The following is a 23,987-nucleotide window of genomic DNA, read 5'->3' on the forward strand; positions in this document are numbered from 1 at the left end:
TTCCTCTTCCTTTTTTATTCTTAGTTAGAAAGGATATCTCTCTCAGTGAAAGAGATACATGGGGAAATGGAGTGATAAAAAAACCAAAGACACCAATAAAATTTTAAAAAGGAAAGAAAGGAAGAAGAGAAATATGGATATTCATAAAACAGCATTATACGAAATAAGCATCAAAAACTGAAGACTTTTATTTGACAGCAAAAGTTTTAAAAAATTAACTCTCTGAGGGAAGGGACTATGTTGTCTCTAACTGTATCTTTCCCAGAACCAAAAATGGCACTCAGTACATAACAGATACTTAATAAATGCCTGTCACATGACCGGAATAGGGCATGCAGTTGGATGGTCACTCCACTGAGTCATTCCATTAGTACATGTTTCTTGGAAAAGCACAAGGAGCCCCAAACTTTCTTTCAGAGATGAAAACAAACAGGTCACCTACTGATGGCCCTGAAGCAACAGCATCCGGCCTTTTCTTCCCCCAATGTCCCACATGATAATGCTGTTGTCAGAAGCTCCAGAGAAGAGTAACCGCTGAATAGGATCCCACCACAGTGAAGCCACACTGCCTGAGGGTATAAAGATAAACATTTACATTCAGTCTTACAAAGACAGGTAGGCCAAACAACAACAAAACACACAACTGGGTGAGGGGTTACTGGACGGGAGTTACAGACAGGAGATGGAGGCCCACAATAAATGGAATGAACAGCAGCTGTGTCAGCTGCCTACTGAATTCTGTGAACACAATATGAATATTTAAAAACATTTTCCTCTGTAGTTAACCAAAAAAATATAAGACAGCAAAAATCAAACACTAGAGAATGGCTTGGAAGTTAACGAACCTGTTTGCTTCAGAAAACAAAAGGATCCTAGCATTTAATAAATCAGGAAAGTTTTCTTTTTTTTTTTCATAGAATAGCTATAAGCCTAAGTTATTAAATTTCTCCAAGTCCTTAAGAAGAGTTTTTCTTGAAAGTTGACATGTTTAATTTCATTTCTAACTAGGTGTTTCATAGAAATAACCTACTCTTAGGTTTGCAAAGACCCTTAGTGTTAAACAAATCATAGAATCATCACTTTAGGAAAAAAAGGAAACCGAGGCCTATGTAGGTTTGCCCAAATTAGCACATAGCACTCAGTCCAGTGCTCTCTGCAGCTATCCAGCTGGCTAGATTGTGCTAATCCAACGTGCCAGACTACTGAAAACTGTCCCAAAAGTTCAGCTGCAAGGTCTAAACTCTTAGACCTAATTCCACTTGGTATTGACTAACTTATCTATTTTGACAGTGCATTCTTGTTTTGAAGCAATATTGTCTTGTCCTTTAAAAAACATTCTTTTTGTAAAATTTCCTGAACCTTCTCATTATTAATATTTATTGCTGCTTGCCTAAAGAAAAAAAAAGAAAAGAAATATCCAGAGGTGTAAAGTCCTTCATTAGATCTGAAAAACTAGAACAAGTCCAGAAAGCTGATAAAGACCAACCTTTAAAATTCTGAATATACTCAATGACTGGAGCAGCCATAGTGAGAAGGTAAACAGCAAAAGGAGTCTTCTACATTAATTTTCTTCTACTCAACCCAATGAAAGAAGGAAAGGAATAAATCTACAAACCTAGCTACAGTGGTTTATTTCATATTAGCTTCGGGCCAACTTCAGTCACTGTCCTGCCCTTTTGACAGAGAGCGTTAGCAGTTGTGACCCCTGAGTTTCTCATTACAGACACCATGAAACAATAATGGAACTCACCTTGCCCTAAATGGCCCAAAAAGGGAAAAGAGGGATCAGGAAGGAACCAGTCACAACCAACAGAGACAACAACCTGGTTTTGCCAAATCCCACACCCCATGCTAATAATGGTATGAATGTCCATCAGTCCTTCTTTCCCTCTTTCTTTTGGATAAATGTTTCCAATCTCTCCTGGGAACAGACGAGTCAGGAAGGATGCAGTTAGTCAACAAGCATCTTTTAAGCACTCGGTATTGCAAGGACTACGCTAAACAGTGAGGATACAAAGGGAGGTAAAAACAGAGTGCCCAAGAACAATATTCATCTTATTAAAAATTGCTGATTCTTTCCCCACAAACCCGAGATTTCCTCCAATTCAAACACGGCTACAAAACTTCTCATTTAGAGTCCCTATGAAAATTCTATTTTGTGGCTTGCTGGTTTTTTTTAACTGCACGAAGGGATAGTTTGCCATTGAAGGGAACTTTTTACTATGGATTTCTGCATCAAGCAATCACAAATCCAACCAAAGAGATTCGGAGCCCTGCCACAAAGGCCTACCATAATGCAGAAAGCTCATACCACACTAAAGAAATCTTCCAATATCACATCTGTGTAGATTCTACACCCACTATTTAGCTCTAGTCCTTGAGCTTTGATTAATGTGCACTGTCTCCAACAGTACAATACACAGCCCAATCTTCCTCACTGGCTTGAATCCTGAAAAACAAATGAAAACCAATTCCTCCAAAAGTTTTACCTTCCTCTGCATGAATTTTACATGTTTTTGAAAAAAAAATTTTTTGATTAAAAAAAAGTATAATAAAAAATATATTTAAGGAGGCAAAGTTTCCTCTTCACCCTCATTCAATCTCAATTCATCCTTTGGGATCTATACCCTGTAGCTCAATGGTTCTTGACATTTTTTTGTACCAAGGTCCCCTTGGACAGTCTGAAGAAACACATGAAGCCCTTCTCAGAATCATGTTTTTCAGTGCATACAACAAAATACATTAGATTACAAAGGAAATCAATTATGTTGAAATACAGCCATCAAAGTTTGTTGTTTTTTTTTTTAAAGAAGTTCATAGACCCCAGGTTAAGAAGCCCCATGCTGGTACAGCCAAAATTCAAACTTACAAATACTCAACAGGAACTAATTATGCAGATAGAATGCTCAGAATCTGGGTTCTAAAACAAAGTGGAAAAGTCTGTGTGAAAACAATTTACCTTCATGCCCTTTAAGGGTTGTAATAATTGAAGAGGTGTTCTGTTCAAGCTTTAGCAGTGTGATCTGCCCAGAATAGTCTCCAACAAAGGCATGTTGAGTATCAGAATCATATCTGAATAGAATTAGTCAAGGATAAGTAATGAATTACTATTCTCAAATTACTTCTTTAAAAACAAACCACTATCAACTTTTGTCTCAAAGCTATGCAGAAGAACATATGAATAGTAGATATGTACAAGATTAAAATGATAGAGAGTAATGAGACAAATAAACACATCTGTAAAATTCAAGTTTCTGAGTCTAAGTCTCCTGCAGCTCTTTCCTCGGTGTGTGCATCTCAGCTTGCAAAGTTACCCATGGATGGGAATTAGCTCTTTCCCAGGGTCCTTATCTGTTAAAACCCCTCCCTCTGTTCAAGGCCCAATTCAAGAGCACAGTCTATATGAAAACTTTCTTGACCCATTCCCACAACCCACCCCAGGACAAAAGATTCTTTATCAAATTTCTCATAGCTCTTTGTCTATACTTTTCTCATCTCTCACTCTTCATACCATCATAGTTATGTACTTCAGCCCCTGTTCAGTAGATCAATAAGCATTTATTAAGTGACTAATAATGCCCATTATGTTCTAGCTGCTGTGTTAAACACTGGGGATACAAAGAAAGGAAAAAGGCAGTCCCTGTTCTCAAGGAACTCTAGTGAAGGAAAAAAATACACAAACCACTATATACAAACAAGACCTATACAGGATAAATTGGAGATAAATCAATAGAAGTAAGGCACTGGGATTAAGAGAGATCAAGAAAGGCTGTGATTTGACACTGTTACAAGAAAAGGCAAGGTTCAACTGATTTATAGTGAAGAAAAAAAATTATAAAGTTGCAAAAGCAAACAGAAAATGTCTAAGAATTATTCAATAACTTAAAAATTTATTCAACATTTAGTGGCCAAAATTCAAAACTAAAACTCAGAATTATAAATATGATTTATTGGAAAGATTACCTTTCAATAAGGGAATTAGAATACTTTTTAAAGGATACTGTAAGCATGAAGCCCAAGAAGTGAAGTAGTGTCTCCCAAGCATATTTCCACTCCTAGTACACATCCAGCTGACACACTTATCATGTCCTGTGCTGATAACCCACTCTGCTCCCAAGCAGAAGATAACTGCAGACACCCGGTTCTGATGAGCTATTGAATTAGAAGGGGAAAAAAAGTGCTTATCTTGGTTAGAAATACTATCACTGGAAATAACCCACTGTTTACTATTAGAAAAGGAGGCTTAGCTTCTCAACCTCAACATTAAATTGACATTCTGCCCAAATGGACTTAAGGTGCAAAGGTTCATGGGGACAGCAAATAACCTTAGCCTTTACTGATCATTGCCTCCAACCTCTACATTCCTGTTTCTGAATATTAGTAGGTTTCAAATATTTCAAGGTTTGCCAATACATCACGGGTTCAACTGCCCTTTGATCTAAGAAGCAGTCTCATCCACATTCTTTTCCTAAAAAGGGTTACTTAAGCAGCCCTCCTTGATCAAAGACAATCAGAATCTATAAAATATCAAAGCAAGATTAGCACCTTTTCTATAATTTGAATTAATAGAGCAGTGAAAAAGGAGAGTTGAAATACTATAGGGCAAAAACAATCCCCCTGCACATGCTATTTGTATAGCGCAATAGTTAATGCCTCAAAATGTGAAGGGTAGCCTGTATACTCTTAAAATGGTTTCTAACGTTTATCACAGTGAACCCAGGCACCCTTAGATCTACAAGTACTCTTCCTATAGAACTTGTTGCAGTGGTATGTGTATAAGTAAGTACCTGATAACTTAGATGCTTAACTCAGAAATATAGCTAATAATGATAGCAAATGATAGGCAGAAAAAACTTGTAACATTATTTTAAAATGTATAGGCCACACAGGATGATCCTGGGTTAATTTATTAACTTAAGTATCTTTCTAGAACTTAGATGATGTCATATCTAGCTTTAAAAAAATTATATTATGGGCAGCTAGGTGGCTCAATGGATAGAGCACAGGCCCTGAAGTCAGGAGGACCAGGGTTCAAATCTGGCCTCAGACACTTGACACTTCACACTTAACTAGCTGTGTGATCTGGGGCAAGTCATTTAACCCTAATTACCTTGCCTTCCCCCCTCAAAAAAAATTATATCAACTTCTAAGATGTGAATGAAATATTCTGAAAAATATAAAAGGCAATACTGTTATTTATTTTATAAACAAGGCCACATCTCAGATACTGAGGAGGCAAAGTGTAATGATCAAATAGATGTTAGAAATGTAATGATCAAAGTAAAGCCATCTTCTTATCATGAGACACATTTCTAAAAGACAAATGTTAGAATAAAGCAGGAAGCATTCTTCTAGATACTTTCAAAAGATAATTTGTACAAGTGGTAACTGAGATAAATAAGCTTTCCAAAGACAGCTAACAAGCTGGTTATAAACTTGTCCATTTACCCAAGAGTGAAAAAGTATTCCATCCCTTTGGTGCAATGAAAACCCAGCCTGTACCACTGACATCCTCCAAACTGACATTACTCCACACTGTTACATCATCCTCCTGTCTTAAACATAGCCCAAATTCCCAACTGCCTTGGGAAAGGCAATTTGGCCTTATTTATAGAAATCTTTCCAGAGTTAACAACTATGTCGATTCATATAGGAAAGTAAATTTGTAGCCAAAGTAAAAGTTTAAACTCTAAATCCATTAACCATAAGCATGAACTTTGAAAAATTCATGAGGATTATGGATTGAATGACCCAATACTATGTTCTCTCAGAATGGGCAATCTGCATATGGTTAAATCTGGTGTCACTTTGCAACAATGGCCTAAAATTAATTATGTACTTGATCTCCTGGGCCCTACAAAGAACTATATGGGTTCATATTTTCCCAAACTTCTGTCTCAAATAAACAATTTTACTTTTAAGAAATACCTGAAACCTTTACATAATATTACATCATGCAAATTATCATGGGCCTAGAATTCCTAGGCCTAAAGATATCTGAGGAGTACAAGAACTGTTTTTAACCTGATAATGGGACCGCTGCCAATGGATGACTATAAAGTTAAAGGCTTATAAAAAATAAATACATTGTACCTGGCATATAGCCTAGGTGTCGGTAGGGGGGCGGGGGGGGGGGGGGGGGGAGGTTGAGATACCTTTTCTGAGAACTGATAGCCTCCTCAGTACTTCTGATAACTAAGCTATGCAATGTGAAAACTTCATTCAGATAATGTGAGTGGTACTACAAATTTTTAAAAATGCTTTAAAGAATAAAGCAAATAATTGTGCATATGGTATTACCTGGGTAGGTCTTAACAAAGTTCATCTTATTAAAATCTTCAGAGACATGAAATTCCTATAATTGAACATAGCAAATAAACAAATTATATTTTTAAACATGTGTGGTAATGATAAATGTCAGAAAAAAATAAAATGCCAGTATAGCCTATGAAAAGATGGAGGATTTTCAGGATCAGTTCTATGAATTAAGCTATTTCAGCAAAGAGGCCTCAGACTATTATTTCTAACATTTAACACTTTAGAGCAAAATGTTCAAACCTAGATTTCATAAATTTTTAATATCTTGATAATGACATCAATATAACTTGTTTTTCTTTATAACCCATATATTTTATTTTATGCATTTAAATAAATTATTCTGAGCAGGGGCCCATCGGCTTCCCACACGGCCAAAGCTATTCAAAACACCAAAAAAGGTAAGAATCCCAGGTCTACTGGGCAAAACTAAGCATCTACAATATTAATGTTTATTGTATTTGAAGGTAGAAAGTTGGACGGTCTTCTCGGAGTGTTTCCTTCTACCTTTTCTATACACCCAAAAGGTGCCGTTTATTTGTCCGACTATAATGGCTCGAGACGAATTAAGCAAACCACACTGATGAGAGTTGTTTCTGACAAAGTACTTTACCTACCCCCACCCCTAAAAGATAAATCAATAAAGTAAGGTAAATACTTCATACAAAAATTGGGGAAATGCAACAAAGGAGTATGAGAAGGGAGGCAACTTTCAAATTGGTTAGATGAGCTTGATCTTTGCATTCTCCACAACCTGGAGGGCACAGCTGGTATGAACTGCTTGCTGATGGACCAAATTAAGGAAAAACAACAAAGGAGAATCATTTTTAATCCAAAGGAAGTGCAAATACTTTAACAACCTACACCCTGTCATTGATAAGATTATATTAAACTTGGGAAAGTAACTGCTTTTCGTAAAATGGGGGAAGGATCCTCATCATATGGATTACATCATTCAGTAGAAGACAGTGCCATAATAAAGGCAAACGATAATTTGTAAATTTGACTTAAATGCATCTTTTTTTGTCAAGAGTTTCACAAGTGCTATTTCATAGCTCCTGAGGGTGAGTTTTAAGGGAAAGTAAAAATTCATTCCTGCTCCTGGCAAAGCCAAACACATGATCCTCCTCCTTTTTTGTTGCTCAGTGACTGTCTAGGAAAGCCAGTACACGAGCTGGCCTCTTTAATAAACAGAGATAGGTATCATCCTCACTTTGGAGAATAAAGAAATAAGGGCTTTGACTTCTAATCCTGAAGGATTTCTGGTTCCAGCTTAAAGATACCTTTGAATATAGATACATGTATATATGCGTATATAGATAATTTGTAAATATAACAGCTATCCCTTAGTATCACAGTTCTCCCTGCTTCCGTCTGCTGAGTCTTTCACATGTAACTCATCTCTTGCCTACAGAGTCCCCACCTTTCTTATCCCTGGGGCCACAACCATTCCTCTGCTCCCAGGCAATCTCTTTCAGGCTCAAGACTTAGAACTACTATTAATCTAGTGCCAGATATATTAAGGGCAAAATACATTTGTGGGCTGGTCAAGGAAACTACAAATTATAATTGTTTTTACAGAGAAATGTGTTCTAAGTTCCTACAGAGAAACTTTTGGAACACACCCATTCATAAATGGGGATAATTCTGTAATGAATTGAGAATGATTTTGACGGAGTCAGAATTATCTATTAGACAATGATAACTTTGCATTTACAATGTCTAAAACTAACAAATGCTTAGAGGTCAGAATACAGAGAAACTGTGATATAGACAAGATTCAAGTGGTTTATATGCATTTAATATTTCAAATTCCCAAAGCTACCTACCATTATGGCTCCATTATCCTGGCCCACAAATATCCTTCTGCTGTCATGATGGTATGCCATTGTTGAGCAAGGAGCTGCCAAAAAACCCAAGGCCACATTAATAACAGAGCTAAGTTTTTAAGTCTTTTCTCATATGATATGTCCCAAACAGCTAAACTAAAGGCAAAAGAGAAAATACTTAAGATTAAATAACTTCAAATAGTAATAAACTCGTTTTCCTCCACTGACGTGTGGTGGAGATGCTTCAGAAAACTAAGATTGTCTTACTACTTTTTAAAGAAGGCACGCAATTGTGTGATACAAACAGAAAAAAATACTTTTCTTCAAGATTTATTTTTTAATACATCACTAAGAAAAAGCCTACTCAGAGTCCTAAAACATCCATGAAAAAGTTGGCCCATTCAAATAGTTTTATGGAGGAAGCCAGAGTAGGAAAGGTTTTAAGTACCAAAGAAAAGCTTTTATATTTGATCCTGGAGATGATAAGGAGTCACTAGGATTTATCTGAACAGGGAGAATGAAATGATCAGATTTGCTTCTAGGAAGATCAACCTGACTCATTGTTATTCATATATAATACTATTACCCATTATTATTTTATAATAATTTTAATATGACTATTCTCTCTATCCCAAGCGAGGAACTACTATACTACAGGTATGTACGTAGGTAGTGGTAGAATGGAAAGAGTGCTGAATTAGTAGTCAGGAGAGACCTGTGTTCAAATCCTGCTTAAATACTTCCTAACTGTGACCCTGGGCAAATCACTTAACCTCTGTGAGACTAAGCTTCCTTCCCCATTGGTACAAAGGGGATAATAATAACATTTCCAAAGTTGTTGTGAGGGTTGAATGGAATAAGGCATATAAAACGCTTTGCAGAACTTAATTCTATATATAAAAGTTAGTTATTACAATAATTACTGTTCAGCTGGGAGGAAAGCAGGAAGAAAGTCAATCTTTTTACAGTAGGAAGCCAAAGCAATCTACCAGGAGAGCTGGTTCAAGAAGACCTGTCTAGTTCTGTGCCCTGAGTGACCTAGGTCAGGCCTAATTCCAAAGCTGTCCTTGACAGAAGGTGATGGCATTATCAAACAAGCAAAAAATGAATGGGGAGTAATGGATTTAGAGTCAGAGGACCTGTGTTTGGATCTGTTTTGCCATTTGATTTTCATGATCTGCAATAATCATAATAACAATAACAACTAGCATTATAGAGAGCACTTTAAGATTTGCAAAATACTTTACATATGTTAACCACATTTGCTCCTCAAAAAGTTAGAAACAATTGTTATTTTCCTCATTTTAAAGATGAGGAAGATTAATCTGACAGAGGTTAAGTGACTTGACCTGGATCACACAGCTAGTAGGTGTCTACAATAGGTTTAGACTTAAGACCTCTTGACTCCAGGGCCATTGCTCTATCCACTGCACCCGTCCGTACCTGCCTGTGAAATGCAGGGGCTCATTTCTGTGACTGCTTCCAGTCCTAAGTGTATGATCCTGAAGTGTAAATAGATTAAGTCATTTTAATGAGCATGGGGATTGCAACTTTAAGGCCTAAAAGAAATTAGGCTAAGATTCCTGTAAAGGGGAAAAAGCCAACAAACCAGCAGTATTAACAAAGCTTTCCAGAAAAGCTGCATGTACAGCAGCCAGGGCAGAGATCCCACTTCCTCAGATTCCTGAGTCTGAGTTTCTAGCAGTAATCATGATGATGCAGAGGGAAGCATCATTCCTTGGCGGGCAGAAGACATTTTATGAGGGGAGAAGGAGACATCTACTTCACACAAAGAGATGAGAAATGGAAATAAGAGCTCACTCAGTCAGAATGACAGGAAGCTTCCTCAAAACAGGCAAAAATATAGGTTGCAGGTGTCCCAAGACTTTCATAACCACTTCCTAATTGCTCATAGCCAGCCCCTTCTAAAGCAGATGCAGCAGATAGCCTGGGCCTCTGCCACCAGGACAGGAATGAGTTATTATAAGAACAGTTTTTTCAATGCACAGCTTGAGCTCAGAAGACTTTGGTGCCCCCAAACTTCTCAGAGCTAGCCAAGAAAGCGTCTGTGGTTATACTGTCAACAAAGAGGGTACCTGCAGGGTTCACACTATGGATATGGGTCCCACCACTATAAAAACAGAGAAGCTAGGAAGCCAGGTGTGTAGCTGTAGGACAAGCTGAGGGGTAGTTCTATTTTGTAGAGCAAGCTTTAATTTTGTTTTCTAGAAGTGCTGTTCATATGCTTCCCTATTTCTGTATTGTTTTCAGAAATTCATCTATCGAGAATAACTGTTTAGTTTCACTGAATATATAACATATGGCAGAAATAAAAAGCAGGGCAGCTCACCAAAATGGGCAATCAGCTTGCCAACAAAAACCTCAGTAGTGGGGCAGCTGAGTGGCTCGGTGAATAGAGCACCAATCCTGGAGTCAGGAGGGCCTGAGTTCAAATCTGATTTCAGACACTTGACACTTACTGGGTGTGTGACCTTGGGCAAGTCACTTAACCCCAATTGCCTTGTCTTCTCCTCTCCAAAAACAAACCAAAAAAACTCCCACAAACAAACAAAAAACCTCAGTAGCCTCTCCCCTGTGCAGAAGACAAGTGATAAATGTAATGTCAGAGGATTCAAGTCCAAATCTCACCCCTGCTAATTACAATCAAAGTGACCTTGGGCAAGTCACAGCCTCCCTGACTCCCTTCCTCATCATTCAAATGGGGGTAGGAGGGTGTTGGTTTGAAGTAGATGGCCTCTGAAGTCCCTTTCAGTTCTAAACCCTAGGACCCTGTGAAAACTTACATGGCTGATTAATACACACGCCATACACATGAAAAATAAAGGTAAGGTAAAAAGAAGCTGGTAAAAAAGAAAAAGAAGGTATTTGCTTGGAAGGGAGACTAGGGCTAAAGGCTGAAATTTATTTAAATTTTTCCTTTGTCTTCCTTTTTTTTTTTTTTGCTTTATGGTAGGGGCAATTGGGGTTAAGTGACTTGCCCAAGGTAACATGGCTAGTAAGTGTTAAGTGTCTAAGGCCAAATTTGAACTCAGGTCCTCCTGAATCTAGGGCCTGTGCTCTATTCACAGTACCACCTAGCCAGCGGCCTCTTTCCTTTGTCTTTCTAACAATTTCTGGAATTCCTCAAGAGCTCAATATTCATGCATTCAATACTCACCTGAATCATAAAAACTTAGAGCAAGACCTCTGAGCCTTCTAGTTCAACCTCTTAATTTTGCAGATGATGAGTCCCAGAAAGACTCAGTAACTAAAGTCACATATACAGTTCAACCAAGATCAACATCCAGATCTAAAACCAGGTAAGTAGGGGCGGCCAAGTAGCACAGTGAGTAAGAGCACCAGCTCCAGTGTGAGGATGACCTGGAGATCAAATCCCAGGCTCAGACACTTAGCACCCACCCAGAAACACCTGGCCATGTAACCTTGAGTAAGTTACTTAACCCCAATTGCTTAGGGGCGGCCAGGTGGCTCAGCAAGTAAGAGCACCGGCTCTAGTGTCGGGATGACCTGGGGATCAAATCCGGGCTCAGATACTCAGCACCACACCCAGAAATAACTGGCCGTGTAACCTTGAGCAAGCTACTTAACCCTGATTGCTTAAAAAAAAATAAAAAATAAAACCAGGTAAGTGACCCTTATAAAAAATGCATGTGCGTACATGGGAGGCCTTCCTCATTCTTGGAAATACTGTGAATCATTGGGTGAGTATACAGAGCAGCAAGCCCAGAGTCAGGAAGACCTGAGTTCAAATCTGTCCTCAGATACTTAATATTTGTGCAACTCTGGGCAAGTCATTTAAACCTGCCTCAGTTTTCCCAACTGTATAATGAGGATAATAATAGCACTTAACTCCCAGAGTTGTTGTAAGGATCAAAGGAGGTAACTGAAAAGTGCTTAGTACCTGGCACATAGCTATATAAATATTAGCCATTATTATATTTATTGAATATAAAAACACCCCCAAATCCCAAAAAGTTACACAAAAAAATAGCCCTCAATTAAAAAACAAAACTACAAAGCATTTGACATCTATGGACTGGCTATTTCCAATACTGACTCTAACTACCTAGGTTATCAGGGCCCTGTCAAACTGGGAGATTTTCTTATATTCAATTGCTATTAGAACTAGCATTTAATGCTCTAGCAACTTTCTACTGTGCTTAGGGCCTCACTGAAATACGGACTCTTCTATCAAAGCATGCATATGTAAGGGAATCATCTCTTCTAGGTCTGCTATGATTAATGAGATATTCCCCCAGTTTTACTTTGCAAGTAAACCTCTTAAATTTCTGAAAACCTTACTAAATGATTTAGCCTCAATGGGCCTGAGTTCCCTCAATCTATAGAAAAGGGGAGGGAGTTACATGACTACATGGTTCCTTCCAGTTCTAACATTCTATCACATACTAAGGGAAATATGCAAAAGCATAATGACCCTATTTTTATGACAACTGTGTTGCCCAACGATAGGTAGTAGCATGTTAAGTCTGATAGATATCAATTAAAAAGCACATAAAGAGGTAAATGAACAACCAGAAAACTTCAAATGCTAAAGCTCTCAATTAGCCTTTGAGGCACTAGCACTCAAATCCAGAAGTGTAGCGAGGGCTGTTAGATCCCAAACAACAAAGTTTACTTACACGCCATTGTGTGATAAATGCTGGGCCAATACTGACCACTGTCTCGTTTTAGCCATACACGGATTGTTCTGTAGAGACAAAGAAAGGAAGGTGAGTCTATACTTACATTGTCCAGAACAGTCTCATCTCTATTTGCTCTAGAAACCCCAACGAGGGGGTTGGATGAAGCGGGGCAGGAGGTTTTGTAATGCCAAACTATACAACTTGATCTTTTTTAGTACCTCTAAGACATTATTCTAAAAGTATTTTGATGCCTGGCATATAATGGGTGCTTAAGAAATACTAGTTACCTCGACCATCACATTTCCCTTATAATGTATTAGAGAATGGTTATACAAAAAGATAAGGATATTCCTAAAACAGACTACACATTTGTATTTTCTTCTTGTACCAAATCTAATAGTGATGCTTCTTTTTTGGTCATCTTTCAGCATATAAATAAGGAATGACTTTCTTCAAGTTTTAATATTCTGGGACCTGGTGATCAAGCTTGTATTAATACCATGAATATACTTAATCCTACTCTCAGAAATAGCTGGGTATAATGAAAATACTAGAATGAAAATCCAGAAACCTGAGTTCTAATCATTTTATTATCTGTGTTACCTACATAATCACAGAGCTGGAAGGGAGATTACAACAACAACAATTTACACTTGAGAAAGTGTGGTTGTACTCAGGTTAAGTAAATGCCCAGGGTCAGACAACAAGTAAGTTACAGGGCCAATTCAATTAGGGGAGACTGCTCTGGCACGTGTCTCTGACAAGCCCCTAAAATGTTTTGTGTCTGTGATCTCATCTGTACAATGTTAGTATCTGTATACCTGCCCCATCCACCTTTTGTGAGAATAAAATAAGATATAAAAAAGTGTACATGATGAGATAATATCAATGAAATCAAAACCCTAGGAATTCCAAATTCAACACACAGTCCCTTCTTTAAGGGCTTTATGATTTACTAGAGGTGGGTCAGGCACCTAACATCCATCTCTAAGAATCCATTGCTGTCCCGCCTACCTCAATGTAGGTAACACACACACACACACAACAGACACAAATTTAGAGGGCATATCTGGGTTTTTGAATTCTGGGGAATGTGTCCTGACTGGGATTTATATTGAGTACATTATTATTCACTTATTTCACTATACCTATATGTATTATATAAACACATATATATTATAACAGAAGTAATTCTAAGAGATAAGTAAGATAAAGTAATATAAAGATAAGTAAAGATAAGCTTTTCTCTAACCTCCCTTAAGGAAATAGCAATCTGAATTATAAATATGGTTTTTGGATCCCCTACAAGCTAAGAAATAACAAATTAAGAACATTAGTTTTCAAAGTTCAATCAAGATATCTAAAAAGTATTACTGGAATGGAATGTCACTGACTGAATAGATTATCACTTTTTTTCTTCCACTTTATGGTCACACGCCCACAATAATGTTTTCCTAACAGAAGGGTTGTGTCTGTCTGGAGCCTAGAAAAAGCCAGTCCAAGAGTGGGTGTTGGTGTTTACTGACTATAAGAGGGGACACTGACAGCATAGACTACTCAGTCACAAATACTCTAAGAGTGCCAAAGAAAATTCACTATACCAGAAACTGAAGGAAATATAGTTTAAGAATATCCAACTTTCTTTGTTAGAACTCTATAGTCATTAAACACTGATTTTTAATTTGGTCTCCTGAGTAAAATAACCGACTAGTAAGGAATACCCTGTGAGACTGACCAACATCAGTAATCTTGTGCGCGTGCGCACGCGCACACACACACACACACACACACACACACACACACAAAGTGATACTCACTCTTTCAAAATCCTTCAAAGAATCAGTAAATCCTTTTCATTCACTGGCACTCTCAATTAATTACCAAGCTCTACAGCTCTTTAACTACACCCTTTCTTTCCATTCCCACTGCCAATACTCTTATTACCTGGAATGTGGAAAGTGCCTCCTAAATTATCACTTTTTGACCAATAATTAAGTTGTTAAAAGTCCATACGATACCAAGGGCAAATCAGTCTGGAACATAAATACCTTAGAGAGGAGAACACTAGAAAGAAGATTCTGAGCAACATTATCTTATAAAAACAGCTCAACGGTTAAAGATTAAAAAACAAGTTTACAGAAAACAATGAGAAGCCCAACTAAAAATAATTCAAAGTTCATTTAAGGGTGAAATTAGAAATATAACAGATAAGGAAAGAAAAAAGATCTACAAAGACTTATAATAAACTCTTTTCTCCACCAATTACTATGAAACCACCACATCTTCATCCTGAATATTCTGTGTAAAGAATTTTAAATGGTACCATAGAATACACAGAAAAACTTAATACCAGATACAACAAAATGTTGAAGACACTGAGGAATCAGTTCTCAAGAGAGATATGAGGAGTAAGAACTCATTATTTGACAAAAAACTTCCAGGAGAACTGGAAAATAGTATGGCAGAAAGTAGGCATAAAACAATATCTTACACTGTATGCCAAGATAAAGTCAAAATGGGTACACAATTTAGATATAAAGGTTGATACTATAAGCAAACTGAGAGAGCAAGGAACAGTTTACCTGTCAGATTTATGGAGAAGGGAAGAATTTATGACCAAACAAGAGATGGAGAACATTATAAAATGCAAAATGGGCAATTTTGATTACATTAAATTGAAAAGTTTTTGCACAAACAAAGCCAATGCAACCAAGATTAGAAGGGAAGAAGAAAGCTGGGAATCAATTTTTACAATTGGCGTCTCTGATAAAGACCGCATTTCTAAAATATGCACAGAACTGAGTCAAATTTGTAAGAATACAAGCCATTCTCCAATTGATAAAAGGTCAAAGGATATGAACAGGAAGTTTTCAGACACAGAAATTAAAGCTACCTATAGTCATATGAAAAAAAATGCTCTAAATCACTATTGAGAGATATGCAAATCAAAGCAACTCTTAGGTACCACATCACACGGCTAACATGACAAAACAGGAAAATTATAAATCCTGGAGAAGATGTGGGAAAATTGGAACACTAATGCACTGCTAGTGGAGTTGTGGACTGATCTAACCATTTTGGAGAACAATTTGGAACTATGATCAAAGGGCTATAAAAATGTTCATACCCTTTGACCCAGTAATACCATTGCTAGGACTGCATCCCAAAAAGATCATAAAAATGGCGAAAGGACTCAAATGTACAAAGATATTTATAGCAGTTCTTTTTGTGGTGGCCAAGAACTGGAAATTGAGGGGGTGCCCATCAATTGGGGAATGGCTGAACAAGTTGTAATTGTGCTATAAAAAATGATGAGCTGAGGAACTTCAGAAAAACCTGCAAAGACATATGAATTGATGCTGAGTGAGGTGAACAGAATCAGAAGAACATTGTACACAGTAAAAGCCACCTTGTTCAATGACTAACTTTGTTAGACTTGGCTCTTCTCAGCAATGCAAGGTTCTAAGACAACTCCAAAAGGTTCATGATGGAAAATCCTACGCACATCCAGAGAAAGAACTATGGAGTCTGAATGCAGATCAAACATACTATTTGCTCTCTCTCTTTTTTTTTTGTTTGGTTTTGTTTTGTTTCTTCTTTCTTGTGGTTCATCCCGTTGGTTTCTAATTCTTCTTTACAACATGACTAATGTGAAAGTATGTTTAATATGAATATATATGTAGAGCCTCTGTTGGATTGAACTCCCTTGGGCGGGGGGGAGGGAGGCAGAGAAAATTTAAAACTCAAAAGCTTGTGGAACTAAATGTTGAAAAATAAAAACTTAATTTTAAAAAGAAAAAAGAGAGGAGGATACTAAACACTTCTAGAGAAAACAACAACAAACTTCAAACCTTACTATAAATAAAAAAAAAAAAGTGACACAAAATGCCATGAGAGCTTGCAGGTCAAATATCTCCTTTTCCCATCACTACAACTTTCATGACAACAAGGCATATACATATAGAAAACATCCTTATAGAATGTAAAAGGAATAGGTATGCTTTTGTAAATGACAGTAGGCAGCAAACTATTGCTTTGACAGTCAGTCACACAACTGACTGAAAAGTATAGAACAAACATCCTACTGTGTATCCTGTTGGCTATAAAAAAAAGCATTTTATTTAGTAGATTAGTACTTTCAAAGCCTTCTTTCAACAAACTGTCTCCCAAGTTTATGCCTAAATCATGCAATATTCCTCAAAAGATATAACAGATAACTGTTTAATGAACTCCTGATTTTAACAAGTAATACAATAAGGAAATATATTTGCCAAAGGCTCCTAAATAAGATTCATTAACATCTAACATTTAAATAGTGCTCAAAGGTTTGCAAAGATTATCTCTCATTTATCATCACAACAATTCTATGATGGGCATAGGTGCCATTATTATCTCCATTTTACAGATGAGAAAACTGAGGTCAAGAGAAGTTAAGTGATTTGATCAGCTAATAATTGTCTGAAGCATGATTTGAACTCTGGTATTCCTGACTCAAAGTCCAGCATTCTAACCAGTAGGTCACCTAGCACCTTCAGAGCTCAATCTAATTATTCACACTGGAAACACAGACTGGATGAAGAATGCAAAATTTTCCAGACTATTATGTATATATATGGATAAACAGTCCATAGTCTCTTAGTATATAATTGTAAAAGTCGGCATTTTTCCTTTTTAACAGATTCTAGATACTTTCACCATTTAATCACAGAATCAGTCAGAAAGAAACTTGAAGCCAATATCAAGGGATCTTTTCTGAAGCAGAGTAATCCTTTTATACCTCCCTAATAAATCTTGATGTGCATATGGCATGATTTTAAATAAATTCCAGCAAACCATCAAGATGAACTATAAACTATTACGTTGAACAGTTCTTCACATTTCTTACCTTCCTACTCCAAAATATCAAACTAAAAGAACTAAGCATCATCCATTCTAGAAATTACTCTTTCAAGAGAAGAGGTGAGGCCACCTCTTCTGCATTTTCTGTACATATCCTATCTTCAGCTCTCTTCATTTTCTATACTTTTCACAGGTCTATCGTCTCAGCACTGCTGAGTTCCAAATCTAATTTCCAGACCATTGTCCCCAAGTATACCTTTACCTCCCATTGATATATTAAAAACTAAACATGTCCAAAATGCTTCCAAAAACAATACCACTGCTCCTTCTTCTCACTTCTCTATATTAATGTCATTATCTGCTATGTTCAAAACTCTTGTGCTATTTTTTTGTCCTTCCCTCTCTCTCCTATCAAATCCAATCAGTTTCCAAATTCTGTTAATTCTCACTCTTTAACAACTCTCCTGACCCCTCCTCTTCCCTACCCCCACTGTCACCACCCTATTATCATTCTCATTACCACACATTAGGATTATTACCTAAGGTACTGCTAGCCAGGTATGCCTCACACTGTCCCAGACAAATATCCTTTTTCATTTACTTACTGTTCATAGACAACCAGTTAAAAGCATACAAGGCACTAAGCTAGAACTAGAAATATGATGTTATATTTAACAAAGACATTCCTTTCAAAGGCACTTGGGGGCAGGGAAGACAGTCAAAGTAAAATAGCACAGAAATCATTATGAGAGGGTGAGATTAGTATAAAGGGAAGGTCGAGGCAAGGTGCTGAGAAAACTGAGAAGGTAAAGAAAAATGAGGAATGGAGGAAGGCCTCTTCAAGAGGTCACAGCTTATTTGGGCCCCAGCAGAAGACAGACTTTTACAGCTCTTCCTGGGGTCCCCTTCTCTTTCTCTCTATATTCTCTCGTTTGGTGACCTCATCAGCACTCATGGGTCCAATGCCATCACTATGCAGATGACTTCCAGCCCTAGCATCTCTCCTGAGCTCCAGTCCCACATTACCAATTGTTTAATGGATATTTCAAACTGGATGTCTTTGAGGTATCTCAAATTCAATATGCCCAAAACAGAAGTCAGTATCTTTCCCTCTATACCCACCACCCTTAGGAATTTTCCCACTGCTGTAACTTCCATGTTGGTAGTAACACCTAGATTTACAAACTCAGTATCATTCTCAACTGCATTTTCACTCTCTCCACATAACTAATTAGTTGCCAAATCCTGTCATTTTTAAAAAATCTCCACATGTCTTATATACCCTCTCCCCCCTCAGCCCCTACCCTTGTTTGGGCCCTTATCATCTCTTCCCTGGACCACTGCAATAGTCTACAATTTCATCTCCCTCTCCTCCCCACTCAAATCCAATCCTCTACAAAGAAGATAAAGTAATTTGCCTAATGTCCGGGTCTGATAAAGACTGACCATGTCCCACTATGCCCCACCACCCTTCAAACTTCAGTGACTCCCTATCACTTATGAGACTAAATACAAAGTACATCACAACCTTGCCCCTTCCTACCTCCCCAGTCTTTTTACACATCCGTCACCTCACAAGCCTTCTACAATCTAGCCACAGCATCCTAGTATTTGTTTCATCGTCTATCCATACCCCTTTCTCTCTCCTTCCTCCCACTTTTGAAAAGTTTTTAAAAGATAAAAAAGAACCTTTGCAACAAACAAGCATTGTAAAGCAAAACAATCCCTTTACTGGCCATGTCCCAAAAGGTAGTCTCATTCTGCATCATTAGTCTATCAGCTTTCTAGAAAGGCAGACAGTGTGCTAATGATATTTTTCATTACTGGTACTCTAGAACAGTGTTTGGTCATTTCATTTATCAGAGTTCTTGAGTCTTTCAAAGTCGTTACTATATAAATTTTTCTCCTGGTTCTACTCATTTCACTAAATATCAGTTCATAAGTATCCCCAGGCTTCTCTGAGATTGTCCCTACAACACAGTAAGATTCTATTATATCCCTATGCCCAAATTTTTTCATCATTCCCCACTTACCTTCAAAAGAGCTTATGTATGTATGTCACAAAACACATATAGATGCAGAAACATGTAAATACATACACATTTGTTTATATGTTTATATGCTGGTATACACACACACTTTGACATGTAGGTTCTTTTCCTCTTTTTTTTTTTATCTCTTTGGGGTAAAGGTCTATTCCCAGTTTAGTGACTTCTTGGGCATAATTCTAAACCATGTTCAAGAATGGTCAGACCACTTGTGCATTAATGTGCCTATTTTTCCACTGGCCCTCCTTGCTGGTTATCTTTGCCAATCTGATGTCAACTCCCTTGTTTTAGAGATTCAGGAACTGAGGCCTGGAAAGCTTGCAACCTAACCAAGGTCACAAGGACTGTAAGTGGCTGAGTTAGGAACCAGACCCAGGAATACTCTGAATCACCACTCAATGATCTTTCACACTACTGGAATATACCACACCTCAGGATGAAGAGGTAGAAAAATTTGAAGAATTTAGACTTTCCAGATTAAATACCTAGCCTTAGATATTCAGTGATTTCAAAGTAAAGGTGGTCATAAGGTACAGTATCAGAAAATATTTTGGAAAACATGGTTCTAGGATAAAAAACAAGGGAGGACACAGACTTACAGACTACATAGAAGCCTCAGAACTCTATATCTGAACACTTTCTAAAACTAGAAGAGGATCATAATAATAGCCAGCATTTAAATAGTGATGTAAGGTTTACTAAGCACTTCATACGTGTTATCTCAGCTAATCTTCACAACAACCCTGGGAAATAGTTGCTATTATTATCCTCATTTTTACAAATGAAGAAACTGTTGCTGAGAGAGTTTTAAGAGACTTGCCCAGAATCATGGTTGGTAGGCATCCGAGGCTGGATTCCTGCTAGGATCTCCCTGTCTCCAAGGTCAACACTATCCACAACTTTACTTTACAGTCTCATAAGGTACTGGACCCCCAAGTAATGTCACCAAAAATTACATCTGAAACTGATTATATTATAACATAGGCTATGGCAGCCAAAGGCAGCACTAGAGTTTAAAACAACAGCTCATATTTATAAAGCATTTTGAGGTACTTTCTGTACATGATCTCATGTGAATCTTACAACAACCCTGTGAAACAAGCGTTATAAGCCCCATTTCATAGATAAGGAAATTGAGGCCAAAAGAAGTTAAGGATCACAAAGAATATCAGCAGCAGGATCTGAACCAAGGTCCTCTGACTCAAAAAGCTAGTGTTCTTTCCTCTTATCATGCTGGTAGGCAGTGAAAATGTACTGGTGAGAACTGAAGAGGAGGTAACAAGTGGGCTGAATTTCCTTTGGGAAATTGCATAGTGCTAATTTTAATGACCACAGGTTTCTCCTCATAACAGAGGCTCCATTTTTTTTTACTGTCAGTATTCTTCTGGTGATGCTGTATGCATGCAAGTCGCAGAACAAAATTAAAGCTGAGAGTCACCCAAAGGGCAACAGAGAAATCCACGGTCATAGGATCATAATATCATAGATTTAGGGCTTAAGAGGACCTGAGAGACCACTGAGCTCAGTCCCAAACATTTTATAACTATGTAGCAGTAAGCACCCTAGCATATAGATGGCTGCTAGCACAGGTTCTTAGATCTGCTTTTCTAAAGGAAAGCAGCTCAAAATGGGTTAACAAACTTACTTTAATCAATCATATTATCATTTACCTAGTTCAGGGGAAAAAGTCAGCATCCTGAACTTCAGCAAATACAAACAGAAGTTACACAGAAAATAACACAATTTAGCAGACAGGGCTTCCAGCTGTCTGACCATTACATTCATACCTAGTTAGTTACCAGACAGGGAAGCACCAACATCTGGGTTTTCAAAGCCGGGGGGCTCAACAGCTGCCCAGAGCCTCATCTGGCCAAATTACACAACTCTTCCCAAAGTGAGCCCCAAAGCAAAACCTCATATCAGAGTATCTACAGGCTTCTCTTGGCTCAGAGAATATAACCACCCTCTTGACCCACTGCCCAATCACAAAGTAACAAGGTGTGGGGGTTCCTAAAAAAACAAGCCTTAAGCCACAGGCTCCATGTGACCACATTCAGCCTATTAGGGGGCAGAGTATATTTTCAAATCAGTGAAGGTTCTCAGATTCACTCAAGCCTGCCAAGGGGCAGGGAAGATCTTCAGATTCCCATTAAAACCTGGAGGCCCAGAGATTTGCTTAACATTTGAACCTAAATCCTCTGACTTTAAAAAGCCCAGGGTTCTTGCCACTGTTTCATATAGGAGGGCATTTGACGGCAACATACTGTACTGCCAACAAGGAATTATAGAGAATAAGCCTCCTAAAGGGTATCAGAAAAATGTATGATTAGAAATGGAGACAAGCAAGTCAAACAGTCAGGGTAAGGACTAATCAATGCTCCACTGAGAAACACAAGGTAATATACCAGTCAAGCGTTCCATTGATATGATACACATGAGGTGTCAAGAGACCAAGTGGACTAGACTTTACCCCTAACCTCAAAGCCTGGAAGGTTTATAGGAAGGCACAGAGAAGGGCTGTAAAGCCTGAGAAGGCACTCACAAGCCATGACTGGCAGAACACAGTGAGGTCACAGAGCTATCCGAGTAAGCCAACAACGAGCACCTATCACGCAGTCACTCTGTATAGTTATTTGAATACTATCCTCCTACTGGAATGAGCTCCATGAGCAGGAGGGCCCAGTCATATCAAAGTGCAGCCTCCCTGAGCAGTCCTGAGAAGCCTGTTCTGCACAGAGTAGACAATTATCTGCAGTGAATCTTCTGATGACCCACAGTCCATGGTCAAGACACAGTAGAGAAATTACACACAGCAGATGTTCACTAAATAGTTGTGGAATGAATGAAGACAGAACCTAGAAATCTCCATTTCTTTATGTGGTAAAGCCAAGCTGTGTGACCTTCGGCATTTGACTTTTGTGCAAAATGGAAAAATAGTCGGGGCACAGGATAAGAAGAAAGATAGAGAAAAATGACCTTCAAAGCATAAGAAAGCTTCAAAGGGTCTGCAACTTTATAAAAATGTATTTAGGTAACTATATTTCAATATAATTAATTTCCTTTGTGATCCCATGTGGTTGTTTTGTTTTTTGTTTTTTTGTTTTTTGCTTTTTGGAAGGCAATTGGGGTTAAGCGACTTGCCTAAGGTCACACGGCTAGTTTTTGTGTTAAGTGTCTGAGGCCAAATTTGAACTCTGGTCCTCCTGACTCCAGGGCCGGTGCTCTATTCACTGCGCCACCTAGCCACCCCAATCCCATGTGTTTTAATTTATGTATTTAAAAACCTTATTCTGAGAAAGAGTCCACAGGCTTCACTAGTCAATTGAAGGGGCCCATAACCCAAAGAATAACCCCTCCTGTAGACAGAAAGTACAATTTGGGATTCACTAACAAGACCAGACAGCCACTACACTAACAAGGGAGAAATGCATTTTAACATCCCTAGATTTCTTTGGATACAAATGAGGAACCCATTCATATCTGGAATATAATTTACAAATTTACAGAATTTACAAAGGAAGTTAAATGCCTAAAAGAGTGATCACAAACTTAACTGCTCACTGCTTTAGAAACACAAAGACTAGTTGCCAACCTTCATTCAATCATCTTTCAATTAATACTGGGCATCTATTGCATATATAACATTATGCAAAATTAATTAATAAACATTTCTTGAGCACCTACTATATACCACACACTGTGCTAAGTGCTATGGAAACAAAAGTAAGCAAAGACAGTCCCTGCCCAAGGAGTTCACAATCTAAGGGGGGAAATAACATACAAAGAAACATATACAAACAAGCATATGCAGAATAAATAGGAAATAATTAGCAGAAGGAAAACACTAGAATTAAGAGGGGTTTTGGAAAGACTTCCTGTAAAAAAAAAAAGAATTCTGGTTGGGGCTTAAAGGATGCCAGGGAAGGCAGTAGGCGGAGATGAAGAGAGAGCATTCCAGATATCAGAGGTAGTCAGAAAAAATGCCCAGAGATGAGAGATGGAACAGGAAGGAGGCCAGTGTCACTGGATCAATGAGTATGTGGCAAGGCATATGGTATAAGAAGACTAGAAGGGAAAGGCAGGGTAGAAACTAGGCTATGAAGGGCTCTGAAAGCCACACAGAAGATTTTGTATTTGATCCTGGAAGTGATAGGGAGCCACTTTTGTTAAATAGGAGGGTAATACAATCAGACCTGTTTGAGGAAAATCTCTCTGGTGGGTGAATGGAGGATGGATTGTAGTGGGAAGAGACTTGAGGCAGACAGTCCCACCAGTATTGCAAATAGTTCACG

At 37.9% G+C, this 23,987-nt stretch overlaps 1 protein-coding gene across 1 annotated transcript in view; it reads right to left on the minus strand.

Moving 5' to 3' along the window:
• Positions 1 to 23,987, minus strand: part of WDFY1 (WD repeat and FYVE domain containing 1) — a 58,534-nt gene that overhangs the window by 16,011 nt on the left and 18,536 nt on the right. The window contains exons 2-7 of the mRNA XM_069104533.1: positions 12,806 to 12,873; positions 8,145 to 8,218; positions 6,301 to 6,355; positions 4,002 to 4,152; positions 2,960 to 3,072; positions 443 to 569 (exon numbers count right to left, since the gene is read on the minus strand). Coding sequence (XP_068960634.1) covers positions 443 to 569; positions 2,960 to 3,072; positions 4,002 to 4,152; positions 6,301 to 6,355; positions 8,145 to 8,218; positions 12,806 to 12,873 — 588 coding nt within the window. The remainder of the gene's footprint in view (positions 1 to 442; positions 570 to 2,959; positions 3,073 to 4,001; positions 4,153 to 6,300; positions 6,356 to 8,144; positions 8,219 to 12,805; positions 12,874 to 23,987) is intronic.

The sequence above is a fragment of the Petaurus breviceps genome, unplaced genomic scaffold (genome assembly GCF_028583685.1).
Source record: "Petaurus breviceps papuanus isolate PSGF00001 unplaced genomic scaffold, PetGlider_PUasm1.0 688, whole genome shotgun sequence".
In the NCBI taxonomy this organism is placed as follows: Eukaryota; Metazoa; Chordata; class Mammalia; order Diprotodontia; family Petauridae; genus Petaurus; species Petaurus breviceps.